At 44.6% G+C, this 20454-nt stretch overlaps 2 protein-coding genes and 1 pseudogene across 8 annotated transcripts; 1 reads left to right on the top strand and 2 right to left on the bottom strand.

Annotated features, from left to right (window-relative positions):
- The first annotated feature begins 1102 nt into the window (after positions 1–1102).
- Positions 1103–4207, top strand: LOC120687820 (E3 ubiquitin-protein ligase SIRP1-like). Of its 7 annotated transcripts, XR_005680841.1 has the most exons (6): positions 1133–1331; positions 1839–3120; positions 3220–3493; positions 3584–3710; positions 3795–3886; positions 3980–4207. XR_005680841.1 is itself a non-coding variant. In XM_039969845.1 (3 exons), the coding sequence occupies exon 2, from the start codon at positions 1991–1993 to the stop codon at positions 3116–3118; it is 1128 nt and encodes a 375-aa protein (XP_039825779.1). In that variant the 5' UTR covers positions 1103–1331; positions 1839–1990; the 3' UTR covers positions 3119–3120; positions 3220–3791. The 7 variants fall into 7 exon arrangements, 2 of the variants coding, with proteins under 2 accessions (XP_039825779.1, XP_039825778.1); XR_005680844.1 differs by having other exon boundaries at positions 1103–1331; positions 3795–4207; XR_005680845.1 differs by having other exon boundaries at positions 1103–1331; positions 3584–3886.
- Positions 4208–4587: 380 nt separating this feature from the next.
- LOC120687308 lies at positions 4588–17750 on the bottom strand (annotated as a pseudogene).
- Positions 17751–18365: 615 nt separating this feature from the next.
- LOC120687217 (DNA topoisomerase 2-like) lies at positions 18366–19524 on the bottom strand. Its single transcript, XM_039969208.1, has 4 exons — positions 19323–19524; positions 19148–19214; positions 18801–19062; positions 18366–18726 (listed from the first exon to the last, which is right to left on the bottom strand). The coding sequence occupies exons 1-4, from the start codon at positions 19505–19507 to the stop codon at positions 18614–18616; spliced, it is 627 nt and encodes a 208-aa protein (XP_039825142.1). The 5' UTR covers positions 19508–19524; the 3' UTR covers positions 18366–18613.
- Positions 19525–20454: the final 930 nt, after the last annotated feature.

The following is a 20454-nucleotide window of genomic DNA, read 5'->3' as shown; positions in this document are numbered from 1 at the left end:
GTGCTGTCCATGTACTCCGTATGGTTTAGCTTTGGCTCATCTGCCCGTTCTAAAAAAAAAATCACGGTATAATTTTGCTAATCGAACGTGGCAGCAGATTCTTCCGCGCACCGTACGCATCGTCTACCACGTGCAGACCTGATTCCGTCTCGGACTGAAAGTCAACTCAAGCGGAATCGGCGAATCCCACGGCGCCAGGGGAACTAAAAACTGCCACGTGGGCGCAGCGCAGCCATCGAACTCTGACATAACTGAGGCGCAAGAGGCGACAGCCGTTGGCGCGAGGTTGAGGTGCAGGCCGCCGGAGTGAGCTAGCTCAAGGCGGAGGAGGTGGCCGACGAAGAGGAGCGCACGGCCGGGTGTCGAGGCGGCCGGCAACGAGGAGCGCGCGGCCGGAGCCAAGACGGCCGGCTGTGGGCATAGCCGCTGCGGGGCGCGAGCGCAGGCGGCGAGGCCGGAACGGCCCCGTACCGGCTTGCACGGGATGGATATGATGAGCGGATAAGAAGAATGATGAATGGAAGAGAAGGACAAAATAAATAAATTGGAAGAATTGAGAAAAAAATTAGATAGGATAGTATGATCATTTGACTTTTTTAATTTATATTAAGTAGTTAGAAGAAGCTGCTTTATCAAATATTTTCAAAACGGTTTTAGCTCTGTCAGAAAAATCACTTAAATAAGTTGAAATTAGATTTGTTTTTAGAGTAGCCGGAGTTATGCTAAATAGACGAAGCAGGCCCTCAGGAATATCGGCATATCGCAGTACTCAATTGGGTGAGCAATGAGGTGTTCTTTTTCTTTTGTCGCCCGCAGCCACGTGGACGCCACGCGTCAAACCGAGGAAGAAAAAACATGGTTGGTTGATCGTGGCGCAACCTTCAATTGCAGCGCGTATGGCCTCGAGATCCAGAATGTACTGTTTGGACTTTGGGGAAAAAGGAGAAGAAAAAAAAGTCTAGGGCCAATTAATCTATTTACTCAAGTACCCTTCCAGACCCATCGCCTCTGTAAATAAGTTTTAATCAGGGTCAAATGTGTAAAATATTGGCGTTGTAGGGGCGATAAGCACACCCCAAATCACGATTAGCCCAAACAAACTACGGAGTAGTAGTACTCACTACTCAGCTCGCGAATCCGGGACCTTCCGCGTGGTTTCCTCTCTGCACAGCTTATCCCCCGTCCGCTTCTCAAAAAAAAAAAAAAAACTTATCCCCCGTCCGCTCCAGGTCTCCACCCTGCCACTCGAACTGCTCCTCGTCCTCGACGCCGGGCGCGCCGCGCGGGGGGATCATGGCCTGAAGTGAAATCCCGCACCGCGACGCTGCGAGGTAATTGTTCCGCCCCCCCCCCTCCTCCCCTCTTCAAATTTCGGATTTCCGAGCTGCTGTTTCGCCTGATCCCTTTCATCTAGTTTCGTCGCTTTTGGAAGCGGTAGGTTTAGATGAGGCCGCTGCGTAGATCCGTGCTCTTGCTTGCTTTGATTCGGTTCTGGCGTGAGATTCTGCGGCGTTAGAGTAGTGCTGGTGGAGTAGGGTGGGTTTTGATTGCTTGGCCCCCCAGTTTCGCTGAAACCTGGGGAACTGGGGTCTGCTCTTTGCTTGGTCTGTGTTTTTGTACTAGGTTTCGTGCTCCTGAATGAAGGCATATGTGCTTTAGTTGCAGATGCTCGTGTAGAAAGTTTCCTAGAAATATCCTTCCTTTATTGCTTGTTCAGTGGGATTAGGTTTGCAACTGGTTTACCTTTCTTTTGGTAGATCTGTTAGTACCTTAATCTTTGCGTGCGTGTTTTCGTTCTTGTAAATAAGTACAGATGCTCATGGGGAAATTTGTTTCAGGGTGACAAGGATAACTTTCTCAGACCAGGGAAGGAAGACATCTCCTTGACGCGGTAGAGCTTTTGATGGTTGCTATAAGTATTCAGGGGTGAATTAGGACTGGAAGATACTGCTGAAGCGAAACAGAGAGTGTCAAGAGAGTTTGTTTCAAGATGGATGAAGACCAGGGAGTTAGGTATTGGTGCCACATGTGTGAGGAGGTGATCGATCCTATGCCGGAAATGAAGTGTCCTAGCTGTGAGGGTGGGTTTGTGGAAGAGATGGAATCTGAAGGCTTTGAACCAGCTACAAACACAAGGTCTGATCGCTCCCTCTCCGTTTTGGCTCCGCTGCTTTTTGGTATGCTGGGGGGTTCCTCGCGCAGATCAAGACTCAGGAGGGAGGCCATGGAAGATGCTGATGCTGATGAGGATGATGAAGAGGATGATTCAGACCGTGAGTTTGAACTATTCAGTAGGAGGCGAAGGAGGATGCCCTCGTCAGCGCTTGCCAGGCTGATTCAAACTATGCGTGATGACATGAGGGGCTTGGATGACACTGACAGTGATACAGAGAGAGATATGGAGAGAGAAAGAAGGGAGAGGCAGAGGGCAGAGAGGCAGGCTGTCGAGAGGAGGGTGGAGAGGCAGAGGGCAATAGAGAGGCTGAGCAATCGTGGGAGAGAGAGGACAGAAAGCCTAATACTGATCAACTCTAACAATGAGGCCATCATTCTCCAAGGAACGTTTGGACGCGATGACAACCAAGAGGAATCAAGCAACACAAGTTCTGGTGTATCAGCTGCGGATTACTTTCTTGGTCCTGGCTTAGATATTCTGTTGCAGCGTTTGGCAGAGAGTGATCTCAATCGTTCTGGCACACCACCTGCCAAGAAGGAGGCGGTAGCTGCATTGCCAACTGTGAACATCAAGGAAGTGTTGGGTTGTTCAGTCTGTCTTGAGGATTTTGAGATGGGAGCAGAAGCAAAGCAGATGCCCTGTCAGCATAAATTCCACTGTCAGTGCATCCTTCCATGGCTGGAGCTTCACAGTTCTTGCCCAATTTGTCGATTTCAGTTGCCTACTGAGGAGACGAAGAACCCATGTGAATCAGCCAGCAGTGCCGGGGCCATGAACGGCGATGGAGACAATGTTGCTGCAAGCAGTAGTGATACAGAAAGTACTAACCGTAATGGAGATAACCATTCAGATAGTCCTATCTTCTCTGCTTTGAGCGCACTCTTCTCTGATCCATCCTCGCCATCTGATGATGAAAGTGCTCCACACTCTTCTGAGACCTGAAGGTAATGATAAATACTGCGACCATATTGATATGAACAATGGTAAGAGCAACCCTTTTATTGATGGGCTTGATAACTTCAGTAGTTTCATCTAAATTGCAGACACCGCCGGATGCAGGCTTGCAGTATGGTGAAGGTGATCTGAAATGTGAGACTGGCATCTTTATATTGTAGTTTCTGTACATATCTCTGAATTGGCACCCCCAGAAGACAAGATATTCTATTCTCTTTTCTGAAAACTATGTGGCTTGTAGTGTGCTAGTGCTTGCTATGTTTACTTATCTTAAATAAAAGTTAGCCTCTAGTGTGCGTACCATCTCCTGAAGGCTTCAACATGCATCAGTCGGCTGCCAGTTTAGTTGAGAGTGTGATCAATGTAAGACTAATCTCCTCTGCTAGCTGTTTGGCTTATGTAAGCAGTGACATTGCGCTCTATGTTTTTACTGTGGGAATCCCTTCTGTCTAGATAATTTCTGTGGAGGGAAGGGCCTTTTACGGATCCTCGTTACTCACACTCCATTGTGTTATGGAGTTGGTGGAAGGTTGCTGGTGCTGCCTCATATGGCCTGAATGTCACACTTGAGGATAATCTGGTATCTTTTGGTTAGGTCATTTGTTCCTTTTTTGGCTCTTCCGTTGTCATAAGATACGACATGAAAAGGGTTTGTCTGTTACAGCTAGGTCCAAGGGCATTCGTGTTCTATTTTGATCAAAGGAGGTCGCCAAAACAGCATTTTGCTGTAGTTGGGCCAGTCAGGTGATGTCTGAGGTATTGCTCCTTTTTGTGGTATAATCATGAGTTAGCTGTGGTCCGTTCATCGTCAGATTCATTCTGGTGATAGCTGTGCTTGGGCCTTTGAAGGTCACAATTTGGAGGTACCGAATTTTGGGTGGCAAGTGGAATGCTTTGGATATGCACGATCTGTTTAGCTGGCTTTGGCTGAATAGATGATCACAATTTGTTTTTGTAGACTCACTAGCCAGTACGGCCATTCATGGGGTATTGTCAATCAATACTATGTGTTTTTGGCCCAAAAACTTTGTTTGCTGTACCATAATATTCCAGTTACAGATTAGGGCCATTGATTCAGCTCTTCAGTGTTCGAGAAATTTGTTAGAATAACTGAACGTCACAAGTTTCAGCACAAGTGTTGTGGAGTATTGGCTGGGTTCTGAATTCTCGTTAGATCTCGCTATTTTCTACAGAACCATTGACCATGCCGCCAGTGAACTATTGATCTTGTTTGGTTTCCTAGAATTCTAAAGGCAGTCTACAAAACCAACTTTAGAATTTTGCGCTAGAAACTCTGACGAATCTAATGAGATTTTTGACCGCGTAATTACAGCATGGTCATTGCAGCATCATTGTAGCTAATCAAGAATTAATTACTGTCATTAGATTCGTCGCGAAAGGTTACCGCTCGGCGCTGAGATCCGCAACGCCGAGCTCGGTGCCATTATCCGCAGCGCCTAGCTCGGTGCCATTATTCGCAGCGCCGAGGTGCTATTACCCCGAACGGTCACTCTTTCTTCAATTTCAGTGTATCCACTCTTATCCTGGTCGAAGTATGTGAAGGCCTTTTGAATGTGTTTGTCATTTCCTATTTTCCTCACATGAACAGACAGTCACAAATTCCGCGTAGTCCAGGGTCCCATTTTTATCAACACCAGCTTGCAGAGCATTTAAAGTAATTACCTGCAACTCACACAAGCATCTCACAGCATCTTTCATAAGCAACTCACGGCATCCATTATTATCCGAAGGTCTGAGTCAGGCATTTGGTTTCCAAGTTTTTTAAGCCCAGCCTTGAATTCCTCGAATGTTAGCTTGCCATTCTTGTTCACATCCATTTTATGTCAGCTGCTCCCTCGACAGACATATGCTCAGCAATTACCTGCAGATGTTTAAGAATAAAATTAAGTTACTTTAGAATGCACTTTTTATGCAAAAAAATATATATATACTAATTTCTGTTCAATAAGGAAAGTTGATAACTTTTTTTTTTACCAACATGCAGTAATCCCTACCGTTAGTACTTCTTTTAACTTGTTCATTGCAGCAAATTGCTGCAGCCTTGCTTGGACAGCATCACCGAGAGAAATGTCTGGCATCTTTTTAGAGTTATGTAACCATGGATGTTCTGCCCATTCATTCGACATTGCCAGAAAAGCAATGACAGAATAATTTGAAACATACAGTTAGTAAACTCATGGTCAATTTCAAGCATCATATTTCGATTTAATAGACATGCATACAAACTCATTTGAGCAGACAACCAAACTAAGGTAATCATCTAGTCCTTCTGTGTAACTCAATGAGAATTTTAGGGCATGTCTGGTTCATGTCAGCCAAAACATAATGCAGACACATCAACAATTAAGATTCGAGAAATTTTATGGTGCTTGGAAATTTTAAGAGCCGTCCAAGAATCCAGATCCAAAGGTTAAAAGTGAAAGGAACCTATTACGAAGAACTAAGATGTAGAACCAGAACCTATAATTTTGTGGGCCAGGAACTGCCTCTAAAAATAAGGCAAAGGGTATTTTAGTAGTTTCATTTGGTGTGTCTGCTCGTATGTTCGATTCACCAAACCCAATCCTTGCGTGTAATACGTTTGATCGACGGCCGGCACATATTAATTAACGACTCTCTTTGATGCATCTCCCACGCTGCCGGCGGCGCCCAGGCTCTTGCCGCCGCATCTCCTTCGGTGCCCGCACTGCCTAGACCTGGCCAGTTGGAGGATGGATTCCAACTTCCAAGGTATGAGAAGAACGACTGCGTATTGGCGAGCCTACGGGCGTAGTAGAAGCACACGGTGACACGGAGGCCCAGGGTGCAGAGCCCCAGCGCGCTGTGATGTCCTGACAGCGAGCCCCTACGGCAGCAAGGCCATGGGAGCGGTGGCGGTTGGGGAACTCCACTGCGGTGGCACCAAGTGGATGGGCTGCCGGTGGAGGAGCGTGCAGCGGCCGCCGGCTGGCCTTCAGGTGATGGGGAAGAAGCCATCTATTTTGTTAATCGGAACCGATCTAAATTGGTGCGAAGGGAATGTACCAAACCACCCTTGTTTACACTACAAACAACCCTTTTAAAAAAGGGTTCATAATTTTTGGGTAGGCCCAAGCACCGATCGATCGAGCAATCCATGACGAGGAGGCGGACATCCAGCTTCCCCACCTGGGTCTTGCTTGACGCGGAGGCGGACATCGACGACGAGAGTCGCGGGAACCCGACGACCACACCCGAGGCCCAGACGAGCTCAGGGTAACTCGTGAAGGTCTCTTTCTTCGCCGCCGATCCGCCGGGCCTTTCGCACTTCCGCGTCCACTGTCCCGGCCTGACGGAGAAATTTGACTTCCTCGGGAAGCCGCGCATCCTCCACTCGGTGGATGATCTCGCCCTAATCAGCGTCGGCTTCGCCTGCGGCTCCAAGATCGAGTAGGGCGCGGGCGCCGGCCCTCATTTGAACATCTGCGAGACATCAGCAATTACCTCGACGGAGTTCGGGTCATGGCATCCGTCGGCTTCCTCCGTGGTGGCAGCAACGGTAATGGCAATGGCTTCGTCTTGGCTGCGCTTGGTTTCAGGTTGGTCGAAGGACAGCTCGCGCACGAGCTCCATGTGTTCCAATCCGAGCGGGGCACATGGACCAAGAACATGCTGGCTCTTGGAAATCGCCGTATATCAAATGTAGGAAAGGTGATATCTGTTGGAGGAAGTAAGCTCGCATTTGTCAATCTCTTGAATGGTATTCTGGTCTGTGACGTGTTTATGGACAAGCCCACATACCAGTTGATCCCATTGCCCAAGTTGCTCCCGGCCGAACAACCAGTCCGTGATGTTGTTTTCTGCGGAGATGGTTTCAAAGCCCAATGGATGCCCGTGATCAAGGAAAGAAAGTCAGTTCATGACATATTACCGGTCGATGTATCATCCAATGATTTGCTGCAAGACTCAGAGGAGGACATGGAAGAGGTGATCTACAAGTACCTAGGTTGGAGACTCATCATATGGAGCAGGACCCTATCATCAACTGCTTGGCACAAATATTGTTTGGTTGATGTCAAGGACATCATTGTGAACAACCCAGTTCATATTGCTTTTTTTTGCATGAGTTTGGGGGCAGCGATACTACATTGAAGACATTGTAAACATCTGTCCCGACCCTCAGTACGGATGGTAGCAATTCATTTTACATGACTTCTAAGGTCAAACAAATGGACCAAGATTTTTGTGTTATGATGTTTGACATCAAGAGTCGGACACTTGAAGATGTTTCACCAGTTCTCTCTCGAAGAACTCTCTTTTCAAAAACAACTTACAGAACTCTCTTTTCAAAAACAACTTACATACCCTGTGACTTGTCCAATTACTTGAATTCAGATTCATCAGGTAACTGGGGAAACTCTTTCTTTTCCATGAATTCCAATCCACTGTTCTTACATGTAGGTAATTGAAGCAAGCATGTTTATTTATTTTGAACTGGTATGGCATGCACGCGTGGTGTGAGCTTTGGGTTAGTTTGTGTGTGGTGGTGTGGGGTGGGTGGGTGGGGGGTTGGTGGGGTGGTGGGGGTTGATGTACTGTTGTCTTGTTGTCTTGTGTATTAGTAGTTCTGTCGCTGCGGGAAATGAGCGACTACTAAACTAGTCGATTGCTCGTTTGTTGTGCGCTTGATCGGATATGGTCTAGCACGCAAAGACTCGAGGATTTAGACTGGTTTGGGCCAAAAATGCCCTACGTCCAGTATGTGGGATGGTGTTCTTGCTCTATTGCTCTCGAGCCCGGGTGCTCAAAAGTTCTGAGGGGAGCTTACAAACGGTGTCAAGCGGTGTCGAACCCTTGGGAGTCCAACCCTCTCCTACGTGGGGGGCTTTCCCTTTTATAGTCCAAGGTGGGGCCCCCATTTGCATATATTTAGCGTTGTGTCTGGGCTCCGTCTGGGAGTCCTTCGTCCTTGTCAGTCGTCGAGGCCCACTCGGTCAGTCGGGAGTGGGGAGGCTTGAGTCCGGTTGGTTTTCTTGGGCAACAAGTTGTCCAAGCGTTGTCCCATCCTAGGCCAGTCGGGATGGCCTGGTCACTCGGATGGTCGCTCGGGGATCACCTCCGGTCTTATCCGTCTAGGCCTATGCTCCTTACCTGCAGGGCTACCTCACATCTTCCTTGCGTAGCCCCTACCCGTAGGACAGCACGCCCGGTGAGGGGTACCTTACCGAGGCCAGGCAGGGGACATCCGGTCACGCTCGCTGGCGTAATGGAGTGGTGCGCAGGGGCGACCATCATTACAGCACGGGAGGCGACGTCCGTTGACGCCCTCTCCCATAGTGTCGCAGGGCCCGCACAGGCGGCGCTATCCCTCTGTCAGAGAGCCCTGTAGCCTATGTCTACGCCGCGAGATAAGGGGAATATGCGTCGTGGAGCCTGTGCGGGGGCCTGTCTTGACCGGCACGCTTGTCAGACGGGGCGGCAATCTTGGAGCGCACGGCCCGGGTCGTCCGGTACGGCTCTGACCCAGGGCGCTAGGTCGGGAAGCTTCCACGTGTCCCAGGAGGTCGGGCTCCAGCCGTGTTGGCTTATGAAGGAAGGCAACTGCCTACGCCGGTTGGTGGGCCGCGCAGCATCCGGCCCAGGAGACTGGTTGGGCTGTCCCTGCACGAGTCAAGCCCGTCAGGGGTCCCGAGTTTACACCCCCGTCAAGTTCATACTGATTAGCTAAGTATTTTTCCTGGCATTGATACCTATGCCTTCAATCATGATTGCCCTTTGTCATTCTATTTTGAATTTTCAAATCAATATCATTCAGCTGCTCTTATGTATTTATTGGGAATCGAGGTGCCCCTAATACCCACTATGCACAGAACTTACACCCAAAACACACCAACTCACCCTAGAGTCGGTTAGCCTTTTTAATTTCTAGCTGCTTAGTGTATAAGGTCTGTCTTTTCGCTTCCAGGTGGCAGAGCCTACCAACAAATAAAACTGCTTCCGGGAGGCAGATCCTTCCTACGATGAACCCTAGACCCTTTGTGATTCCGGGTGGCAGAGCCAACCTACGATAGATCACAACTTATACACTAAGTACTTAGAAACTGGGAGACTAACACTTACAAGGGAACTCAAACCTTTATTCATAACTCAACATGATACAACAGATAACACTTACACTCTTTATGTCTCTTTATGTGGCTATCCTATGACTCACCATGACACACCTACACTCACACCATGACAACCTTACCATGCTACCTAGGACTCAAATGACACTCCAAGTCATAGCACTTGGGGGAGGGGTGGCACCCCTATTTATACTAGTACACGATCTCTATGATGTTGCCACGTGGCAACATTCCACACTATTCTAACCAAAATATCCAACTCTAGAATATTCTCATACTTATCCTAATATCTAGATATTTCTTACCATACATAAATATCTAGGTTCTAGACTCTTCTTTACTTTGCCATGAAGAAACAATTCCAGATTCTTCCATGGCAAATATCTTCTCTTTTATGCTTTCCAAAATATTCTAGAATATTCCACAAGTATGCATTGTCATAATTCAATAGTATTGACGATTGATTCAGGATTTTTTTTTTTGCTTGAAACTGGAATGAAAATGACATTCAGATGCATTTATGCATGTGTATGAGTGCTCATGGCATGCTAGGGGGGGGGGGGGGGGGGTTAGTTCGCTGATGCCCTGTTATTTTGTGCATGGATAGAGTTGCTAAGTTTCCTTTTAAATATCTCTATCAGAAGTACCGACCTTATTTTAAGTTGAAAGTTATTTATGGCATTATTATAATGTTAGTTATTTCTATATCGAGTGCACCTGTTCCTAATGTTTTCATTTTCGTGCTATCTTTTCTTTAGGTGGACAGAATGTGTCCGGGTCCATCCCTCCTATTCTTCAGGTATATGCTTTGATCTTTATATCTTGTTGATGATATATCCTTTTCTTCGTTGTCACGAAATAATATCAATTTAATCTTTACAGCCAACCAAGGAATGTAGCAATCAGTATATTACTGTTGGCAGCCAAAATTGGCAAGGTGCGAGGCCGACCAGTCTGACCGGTCGGGCCAACCGGTCAGACCAGTCTGGTCATGTGTAATCTGAGTCTGGTTAGATTTGCTTTGTAGAGTTCTTTTGTAACTCGATTTAGAAGGGGTACGTCCTCCCCGACCTATAAATATAAAGGCCAGGCCGATTGAGGTCCTTCTACCCAATCAAATCAAATCAATCTACTATTTACTTTTTTTTCTCAAACCCTAACTTTTCCAATCTCGTGTTGTTCTTTGCTCATCTCTACGACTTTTTCAAGGACGTCTTGGGTGGCCTGCCGACTGCAAGGCAAACATAGATCTGCGAGCTCCGACGGGGTCCCTCCCAAGCTTGCGGCCCTAGGTCTTCGCAAAGCTGCTCTGCGCCCAACCGGTCTGACTGGTTGGCGTGACCGGTCTGACCGGTCGCCGGGGTACTTCGTTTGGTTGCGATCATTGCAATCCTGCGCGTTCTCGCGCTTCTGTGTTGGCTAATTCTGCGTCAACAATAACACCAAACGACTATAAATTTTGTACGCAGGACTATTATTACCCATTACCATCATGCCCATTGTGGCTGCACTCTTCGATAGCATCAGGTAATTGAAACATGGAAGAAACTGTGAACTCTTTTTAATCAAGATATCTTGTGTCAGTTATTAAACAGCATTGTGATGAATTTATGGAATGAACTTGTTAACATAGCTGAGGTGATTTTTCGATTGATAACTGTGATACGATTGTTTTGCCTTTTAATTCAAATGGAGTTTATTTTGTGCAATCCTTGTATGATGTGATTATCTTTAGAGGCATGGTTTGACTTCATATTCCTGTCATTCAGATATTTTATTGTGCCTCCTGCAGTTATCAATTTTTCTGTGGTTGTTAAGCAAGTAATCAGCAATAGGCTACTGACTGCTGATAGGAGATAATTTGAATGAGAGGGAACCAGAATCCATTCATCTTTTTTTAAGCATTGTGTAGCTTTCAGAGTTTGGGAACTATTTAGGCTGCATATTGGGTTATAATTTGAATCCACCCCCCCCCTCTCCCCTTCGAACAGTAGGAGAGCAGGCCATTGTTGCACTAAAGAAGAAAAGATTCTGAATCTGTATCTAGGTGGGTCAGTAATAATAACAACACAGTGATGAATGTGTAGTAGAACATTTTTTTTCTCGAATACGCTGGAGAGCTGCGTATCATTGTATTAAGAAGAGAATGATCCAATTACAAGTCCAGCTCACCACCTTGGATCAGAGTGATGAGAGGAGAAAAAGTTTTTCCTAGAGAGGACTGTTACAGAAACAAAGAAAGAACCTGACAAGGGATCAAAGGATCACACTAAAACACACCTAGGCAGCACTTCCCAGCCCCAGACCAAGAAGCCCTTTAGCTCCCCTTACTACCCATAAATGAGATTCATCTTTGAAGGCCTGTAGAGCGGTCGGGATGCTCGGAGCAGATCCATCAAACACACAGGCATTCCTGTGTTTCCAGAGGATCCATGCACCAAGAATGACAAGAGATTTGTGTTAGATGATGACCTGTAAAGCTTAAACAGTAAGCTTAACAGTGAATGTACAGTAAAACAATTAATGAAGAAATAAATGAAGATAAGAGAACGGGATGTTTCCATCCCGTACCCGTCCTGATCGGGGACGGGAACTGACCTAGGGATGTCGGTTCCCCCTGGTGAGCAGCGATATAAAAGAAGGGGTGGTACCCCGTTCAAGCACCCGATCATGCTCACGTTGCCATTACCGGGGAAGCACCACCGACATGCACATAGACACATATACAGGGGCTTCACGAGGCCCTAGCCAGCTAGAACAAGAAGAAGAACAGAGGCAAGAAAGAAGAAAGATGAAGATGAGAGGTCCTAGTGACCAAGGTATGGATTTCATGCGACCTTTGTGGTTCCATTTGAGCTAGAGATCCTAGAACACCTAACAATGGCATCTAGAGCATGGGTTAGCATCAATTGGAGCCCAATTAGAGCTCTGTGCACTCTAATTGCACAAGTTCATGCCTCTGTCATAATGTTTTTCGCCCAAATCATGCAGCCCGAAACTCTAATCCACTAAAGAAACCCCCCAAATCCCACTGCCGAAACCCTAACCCTAAGAAAATCCCCAAACCCTAAGAAACCCTAACCCTATGAACTAAAGAGGAGGTCGGGGGGCTTACCTTAAGGGCCGGCATGGCCACCACCGTCGCCATGGCCGCCGCCATGGCCGTCGCGAATGGCGAGCGCACGTCGGACCTGGTCCCGAGCGGCCTCACGACCCCCCCGCACCGACCAGCGCCGACCCCTCACACGCCATGTGGCCGAGGTGACCGGTCACCGGTCGGATCTGAAGTTCGCCGTCGCCGCTGCTGCGGATCTACACGCGGCCGGTGAGGTGCCCTTAGGGCACCGTCGAGCAACGCTCGATGGAGCTGTGTGCCCGCATCTGTGGCACGCAACTCCGGCGAGCGGAGCTCGGTGTTGCCGTCTCCCTCTCTCGGCGCCGGCGAGGCGCTCCGCGCCGCTCGCCGCCGTCGCTCGCACTAGCTGTCGGAGAGAAGAGAGAGAGAGAGGGAGGGAGAAAATGAAGATTAGGGTTTGGGGGTGCACGGCCGACGCTGCTTTTATACGGCGGGGGGCGATACACGGGCCGTCGGATCTGATCCGACGGCTGGCGCGCGCGGCCGTAGAGCGGGCCGGCGGGAGGCCGGCGGGCGCGGCGCTTTCCCGGCCCAGGCCCAGGTTTTACAATCATGGATCATCATGATTTAATTTATTAATAAAGTATATTATTCTTAAGCCATGCATACTTAGTGAGTTCAATTTTGGACATAAATCTTAAAGCTGGCTTTTGAATATTTTCTTAATTGAGCCACAAATAATGTTGATGAGAATACTAAAGTAATATATGAGGACAAATTGAGTTTATTTTAATAAAGATGTCCTCTGATAAATGCATATTTGCTTAAAAGAGTCTCGGGATATCATGATTAATTGACTTGTGGCTATATACTGACTAAAAGTTGTTTGTAGTCATATGTCATTCTCACTTCGAAGATTATGATTACTTTTGTGACTCATGACTATATACTGACCAAAATTGTTTATGGTTATGTGTCACTAAGATTAATTGAGTTACTAAGTTGCGAGCTCTTAAGCAATTGTGGGCATAATCATAAACTAAGTTTTAACAGATTAAGCTAATATTGAGTGATATGAATAATAAGAAATTATGTCAATGCATATGAGTCATTTTCAATAAAGTTTCCGCTGCAAAAGAAATAACACTCTGGTTAAGTGTGGCATACGTTCATCATTCTGGCCAAAGCTGATTGGTGAATGTGTGACTACAAAATTTTGTTATTCCGGTTCATCTTTTGGCCAAAGCTGATTTTGAATCGGAGTAATGAAAGGAGTTTATATCTAAAACAAATATCAGAATAAAGGGGAGCAATCCCTCAATTCTAGATAAACGTAAGAATCAGGGGGAGCAATCCTCAAGATAAGTTATGTTAAAAACACATTTGACATTAATGGTGAGTTATTTTCCTCATTGTGTATCAATAAGGATAAGATAATGTGATATGCCTCTGGGCATAATTATGATCAAAGAAAATGAGACTAAGGTAATAAGATGAGTCTCTAAGTAAGTAAAATACTAAGTTTTAAAGAATTGTATTTATGGAAAGAAAGATAATTTGTTTCTGTTGGAATAAAATTATGTTTATTTCCAATGTATACATTCATATTGTTCTTATATGTTGGAATAGGTATTTTTACTTAGAATATATATTAATAAAAGGCTATGAAAGTTCTTCGAAATATGGTACTATTGTATAGTCCACATTTCTAGGGGGAGAGTGGAACTTTCATTAAGAAAGCATTTTCCACTTCTTTATGTCAGGTAAGAATTAAATATTGACAAAATATTAAGATAAGTTTATCATGTGTTAGTTTCTTATGTATCATTTAATTAACAATGTTATTCTTACCATGAGCTATATGTTAGCCTTAGAACTGGATACTATTTCAGTATCATATCTCACCACTAATGTCACTAAGTTGAAAATTAGAAGGGAGCTCTAAAGCAAGGAAAAATAATATTAAAAGAAAATTAGCTAAGCTCACTTATGAATACTTGCTTTAGCTCCTTGTGGTGCTTTTAAGCCCACATGAAGATCTTTGATCAATCCCACTTAAAATGAAAGGGATTGATTATGTTATATAAGATATAAAGAATTGATGACATTTGTTGCTCATCATTTGAAAAACTATTGAAGTCCATAAATGATACATAAATACAATGAGAAATAAGTTATTTAATTAAGTTTTAAACAATAGGGATATTGTGTACATAAAATCCAGATTTTCTTTCATCTGGATACTAAGATTGTCTTGGGGATATCTCTTAAGTTTTGAACAATAATGTTCACCAAGATAAAGGTCCAGAAAATGGGTTGATTCCCATTAAGGGCAATAAGTTTGCTTATGTTGTGGCAGACGTAAGTATTATGTGTTTACTTAAGTTATAAAAGGCCCTAAGTATCCTTAAAAGGTCCGGGATATCTGGGAAATAAGTCCAGGACTCGACCTCTGGAAAAATCAATTAAGAACACTTTGCCTTATTGGCATAAATGCAAAGGTATTATATTACATGTCCACAAGTAAAGAGTCCAATATTTTGGACAATTATGCTACAAGAAGTGTTGATACTAGAAAAAATTCCACATAAAGTATTGTCAACACTCTTGTGGGAGAAGTCATATGTGGAAGGCTTCAACCAATACTTTCCATAAAAGCATCATTAAAGATGCAAGTTAAATTGTGGCATGTTTTGAATAGTACACCGTCAAATATGGATTTGTGTCCCTGATCCATATCATTTTAAAGATAAGAAATTGCTTTAAGCAATTTATCCCGGAAATTATTAAACGAAAGAGTGCAATTTTGGATCGACTAACATGTCGAGAGGTATTCCCAGACCTAAGACATTGTGAAAGATTGAATCCAGAATCAAATATGAATATTCAAGGCCTACATAAACTATGTTTAAGACTAAGTGGTGCTTGACAAATTAAGTTTGTCATAAGTGTTGAGCATAAAATAAGTTCTAAGATTATGGTGCTCAATATGTAAGCATTAAGTGATGTGACATAAGTCCTAAAGATTGAGCATCATGTTTAGAGGCTTGGCTAATAAATTGCCGGCATAAGAAATAAAAGGCAGCCTATTACTAAGGGACAAGTTATGATTCTGGAAATATGTTGTTTTTCTTTCCTCTTTTAAAAGGTGCATGCACATAAGAATAAATATATGAGGATAAATGTATATGTTTTATATATATAAAAGGAAAACTAACTGCACTCAGGAACTATTATAACCCCATCTCCCCATAAGCCTAAGAGGAGTTACTTTGATTTTGAATGGGAACCATGGTCACTTAGTCCTGTGGTACTTAATTGACTGCAGTGATTGATTGATCTGGTGTACCATCTTTTGAAATGTGAGTCCGTAAGTTTTCTATAAGCATAAGGAATAAGTTTTGGAGCTCCTAAGTTAAAGAAGTTCATTTGATATGAGGTGGCGTACTATAGCAACTGGGTTCAATGGTATTTATGATTCACCATTGCAATCTTTTTGTCTTGGTGCGTCATTTTGTTGAAAATGGACTTATAAGTTTAAGCCTTACGATCAAGGGGGTGAATGTTAGATGATGATCTGTAAAGCTTAAACAGTAAGCTTAACAGTGAATGTACAATAAAGCAATTAATGAATAAATAAATGAAGATAAGAGAACGGGATGTTTCCATCCCGTACCCGTCCTGATCGGGGACGGGAACCGACCTAGGGATGTCGGTTCCCCCCGGTGAGCAGCGATATAAAAGAAGGGGTGGTACCCCGTTCAAGCACCCGATCATGCTCACGTTGCCATTACCGGGGAAGCACCACCGACATGCACACAGACACATACATAGGGGCTTCCCGAGGCCCTAGCCAGCTAGAACAAGAAGAAGAACAGAGGCAAGAAAGAAGAAAGATGAATATGAGAGGTCATAGTGACCAAGGTTTGGATTTCATGCGACCTTTGTGGTTCCATTTGAGCTAGAGATTCTAGAACACCTAACAATTTGAAGCCCTTTCCTTGTTGCTTCTGTACTTTCCTTGCTGATTTCCTCCACCAATCTGCAAAGGATAAAGTTCAACGAGTGGGCACAAAACTAGCTAGGTTCAAAGGTTGTAAGTTGTGGGCACAAGACACGGTGAGCAGATGTTGGGCGGTTTCATCCTCTTGGTCACAAAGGGGACACTGATCAGGGTGCGGAAGTCCCTTTTTTTTGTAATTGATCAGCTGTCCAATAGCGATTGCGGATAGCAAGCCACAAAAAGTTCTTGCATTTGTTAGGAACCCAAGCCTTCCACTATCTTTTCCAAGGCTCAACCTGCACGGTTCCAACAAAGAAGGCTCTGTAGGCTGATCTTGAAGAGAAAATACCTGAGCTTTCAAACTTCCATTGATGTATGTCATCTGAATTGTTGAGATGAAACTCTGAAAGCGTGTTCCCAAAGCTCGAGGTATTCCATGAGGCCGTTCTGACTTAAAGCAGCCCTTATGTCAGAAACCCAAGTATGGTCTGCCAGAGCTTCGGCCACTGTTCTTTTTTTGAGTACCCGTAGTGGAGTAGTACAACATTTTTATTTGAGCTTATGGTAACTAAGAAATGCTATGCATTTTTTAGGGGCTGGTTTAGCCGGATGTGAGAATGCTGTGCTGACGGAAGGGGCAGTGCAGGGAGCAAGACCTAACCAAATAGATGATTCAATTGGAACAGGTGATGGTGATGCTTACCAAGTACTTGTGCTGCAGTAAACCGAGTGTGTGGATCCGGTTCTAGCATCCTCCTGACAAGATCTTTAGCAGGCTCAGATACTCTGGACCATGGCTCTCTTTTGAAATCTACCACAGATCGTATTGCTTGTGCTACTCCCTGTTCAGTTTCTGCACAGCATCACAACTATAGGATTATAATGGTGTTCTAACTTACCATTAAAAATGTATGCATTGTAGATAAGAGGGTGAAAATACATGCCCAAAATGGTGGTACACCACAAAGAAGTATGAAAAGTATCACTCCAGCACTCCAGACATCAACTTCAGGGCCATAGTTTCGCTTTAAAACCTCTGGAGCCATGTAGTAAGGACTACCTACGATTTCAGTAAATCGTTCACCTGCATATGGAAGCAGAGAAGCCAATAGAAGACGTAAGCAACTATTGAGCTTTCTTGTATAAGAAATGTGTAGCATATTTCCAATAAAATGCATCGGCGCAAATTACAAAGGAAAAAATACTTGAAGACACTTCACTTTCTTATTTTATGTAGGCGCAACAAATGCAATTTGTTCAAATAGTAAGTGATTGCTCATTTATCAGCGAAACGTACCAGGCCTGAAGAACACGGACAGCCCAAAATCAATTGCTTTCAGAGGGGAACAGGGAACTCTCCTTGTTTGCAAATAAGAAGTTCTCTGGTTTAAGGTCTCGGTGCATGACGCCGTGCCTGTGGCACATCTTCACCATTAAAAAAAAACAAAGGATTCATGTCATGAGACATATGGAATAATAGAAGGAATAAAGCTAGAATAAACGATGCAGCATTGCCAATGTGTGTCCTAGACCCATCGTTTTCAGAAGCATCACAACTATCAACTATGACCTTATTATAAAAAAAATCACCTATGACCAAGTTTCGATGTTAAATCTACCAACCCTTTCTAGATCCCTGAGCCATTTTGAGGCGTCCTCTTTTTTGACACCATGTTCTTTACAGATTACTTCTTCTAGTGCAGCTATAACATCAGCAGGCATTTTTGTTGAAGAGCCAGAAATGTACACCGCAGCACCAGACAGTAATGAGTTCCAGACTCTGCACTCTGTTCCTTTATCTTATGTTGTACTGTGCCTTGAGTCTGTGCGGGCAAGTTTTTGCCTTGGGAGAGCCAGATTGACTTGGTGGAGGCCAGCCTCGCTAGGCAAGGGGAGGTGAGCAAGCCGGCAAGCGTACCAAATGCCCCCCTAAGTGCAAGATGGTGAAGTTTGCATTCTATTTTGAACGCTACTACAATGCAGCCAGCTTGTTCTGCTTGTTTAGTCACCGGGTTTCTTTAAAAAATCCCATAAAAAGACAAACAGAAATTGCACTGCAGATTTATGATTTATCTCGTTCAATTGCATGCAACCGACAGTCCTGTATGGTTGGATACCTCAGAAAATATAACAATGTTTATGCAAGGACAGCACTCATCTGCTGAATTAATCCTTGCACCATTCATCTCCAGGCCTGGCATTATATAGCCGGCTACCTAATACCACCTCTAATCCATCCATCAGATAACCAACCTACTGACTTGATCTCCTAACAACTCAAACCACAATAGCCTATCTCAGACTGATGCTTTCTTGCGCTGATGAGCGCTCTTTTCTTCCTGAGCCTTCTTATCTTCTGATGATCCATTCCAGGTATGGGGAGATAGTCCGCCAATGATGCACTGAAAAACTGCAATAGTATAAAGAAATGAGTGGTATAGATAGCAAAATTTCAACAGTCAAGGCCACTAGAACATCACATACCATTGCTGAGAAACTGATGAGAAAGCTCACAGCTTGAATCAAAGCTCTCTTGAGGAGTGGCCAAGGCATCCCTGGTCGGTGAATTGAAACTCGGATTATCGATGACCGCATTAATGAAGACCCATAAATGTCTCTTAACCTCTGACTCTTCAATCTCGAAGTGCTTGTTACAGATCCTCACAACACCGGCAACAATCTTGTGTGACACATAATCTACATGAGTCCCCCCTTCAGTAGTTGCAAATTTGTTTACAAAGCTGACCTGGAACACAAAAAATTGTTTAAGTTGTAACTGTAAACACATCATGATACGCTACTTGCTCATAAACCCACCAACCCACATTTACCTGCTGGAAAGTTCCTTCACTTCGAGTCACACACACCTCCAACTGATCATTAAACCGTTGGCAGACCCTGAAAGAAAGAAAAGCTCAAATGATTAGAGACACAATTTGTATGAGCTTCAACTTGCAGACATAACAACATTCAAACTGATGTTTGTTTGAAAAATTATCACCAAACCTTGGGAGTCCATATCTGCCTATGGAAGCAGTGCGAAGATATGGATAGACGGAATCTGGAAAGCTCTCCAACCGTTGAACCGTCTGGCCATTAAACATAACCTGTACGGTCATGCCTAGAAAGCCTACCATATCAACAACTCTCTTTCTCATGAGGGCCATGATATCATCATCAAGGTGGGTCATGTGAAACTTGGTAAGGTCAGGCCCATAGTCACAGGATTCGGGGTCGATGCCTCGTCCCACGACCCGGGAACGCCGTTCCGATTCGAGGGTCGGGGTCAAAGAGGGTCAGTGTCCCATTCAAGATTGGATCGTGTCCCGGTTTGAGAGGGGTCGCAGCCCTATTACTAGCAGATTTAATTGGGATAAGAAGGTTAAGGGTGTGGTTTTTGTTAGATAATGAGCCGAGTACGTGTACTATGGTCTAAACGTACTCTTTTTATACATTTCTTATATGCTTGTGCAAATTAGTTTCTTCATTAGTAGCACATATATAGTTTTTGTCTTTTTAAAGACACATCGACCCGAAAATATCGACCCGGATGAATCAGGGTCACGTTCCACATAATAATTTATCGTTCCACAGAGGTATACCCCCTTCGTACCACAATTTCATAAAGTGACGACCCTCGACCCTCGACCCCGTTCCTCGACCCGGTCGACCCAGGAACTTTGTGACTATGGTCAGGCCTGAATGTGATCATTGTCCAATTAGCCCCCAGCAAGCTAGTTGTGATCTCAGGCTCTGACTTCTTTCCCATATTCTCAGAGAAAATCTGCAAAATATCCGAAAGTGTCACTATGCCCTGTATGTGAATGGAAGGATGTCCCTAAACGGTAAAAATATTGAATCACATAAGTCTGCTCCGTACTACTTTCCTACGGTTGAGATTATTAATCTGCGCCTATGAACCATGGATTCCTCCAGCCGCATCTAGCCCACATGATTGTTCTAATATCTCATCCATAAGTTCAGATGGGGAAGGTTTGCTGAATTTTGGGCAAAAGTTCATGACACCCTCAACAAAAAAGGGGGTCAATATGCACACTGAACTATACATTCAGCACCTAACTAACTGGTCTACCAGAGCAGGGCAAAGTTCATTTGGCGTGGCTTCAGCATGAAAATG

This window comes from Panicum virgatum, chromosome 9N (assembly GCF_016808335.1).
Source record: "Panicum virgatum strain AP13 chromosome 9N, P.virgatum_v5, whole genome shotgun sequence".
In the NCBI taxonomy this organism is placed as follows: domain Eukaryota; kingdom Viridiplantae; phylum Streptophyta; class Magnoliopsida; order Poales; family Poaceae; genus Panicum; species Panicum virgatum.
This window is presented reverse-complemented; position numbering and strand designations above follow the sequence as displayed.

Bases quoted from the DNA above. Each gene is read 5' to 3' on its own strand.
- LOC120687820 (XM_039969845.1), top strand. From the start codon at position 1,991: ATGGATGAAGACCAGGGAGTTAGGTATTGGTGCCACATGTGTGAGGAG.
- LOC120687217 (XM_039969208.1), bottom strand. From the start codon at position 19,507: ATGACCCACCTTGATGATGATATCATGGCCCTCATGAGAAAGAGAGTT. The intron at 19,215-19,322 runs GTTTGGTGATAA...TCTTTCTTTCAG, and splicing joins GGCAGATATGGACTCCCAAG to GGTCTGCCAACGGTTTAATG. The intron at 18,727-18,800 runs GTATGTGATGTT...ATACTATTGCAG, and splicing joins TCATCAGTTTCTCAGCAATG to TTTTTCAGTGCATCATTGGC.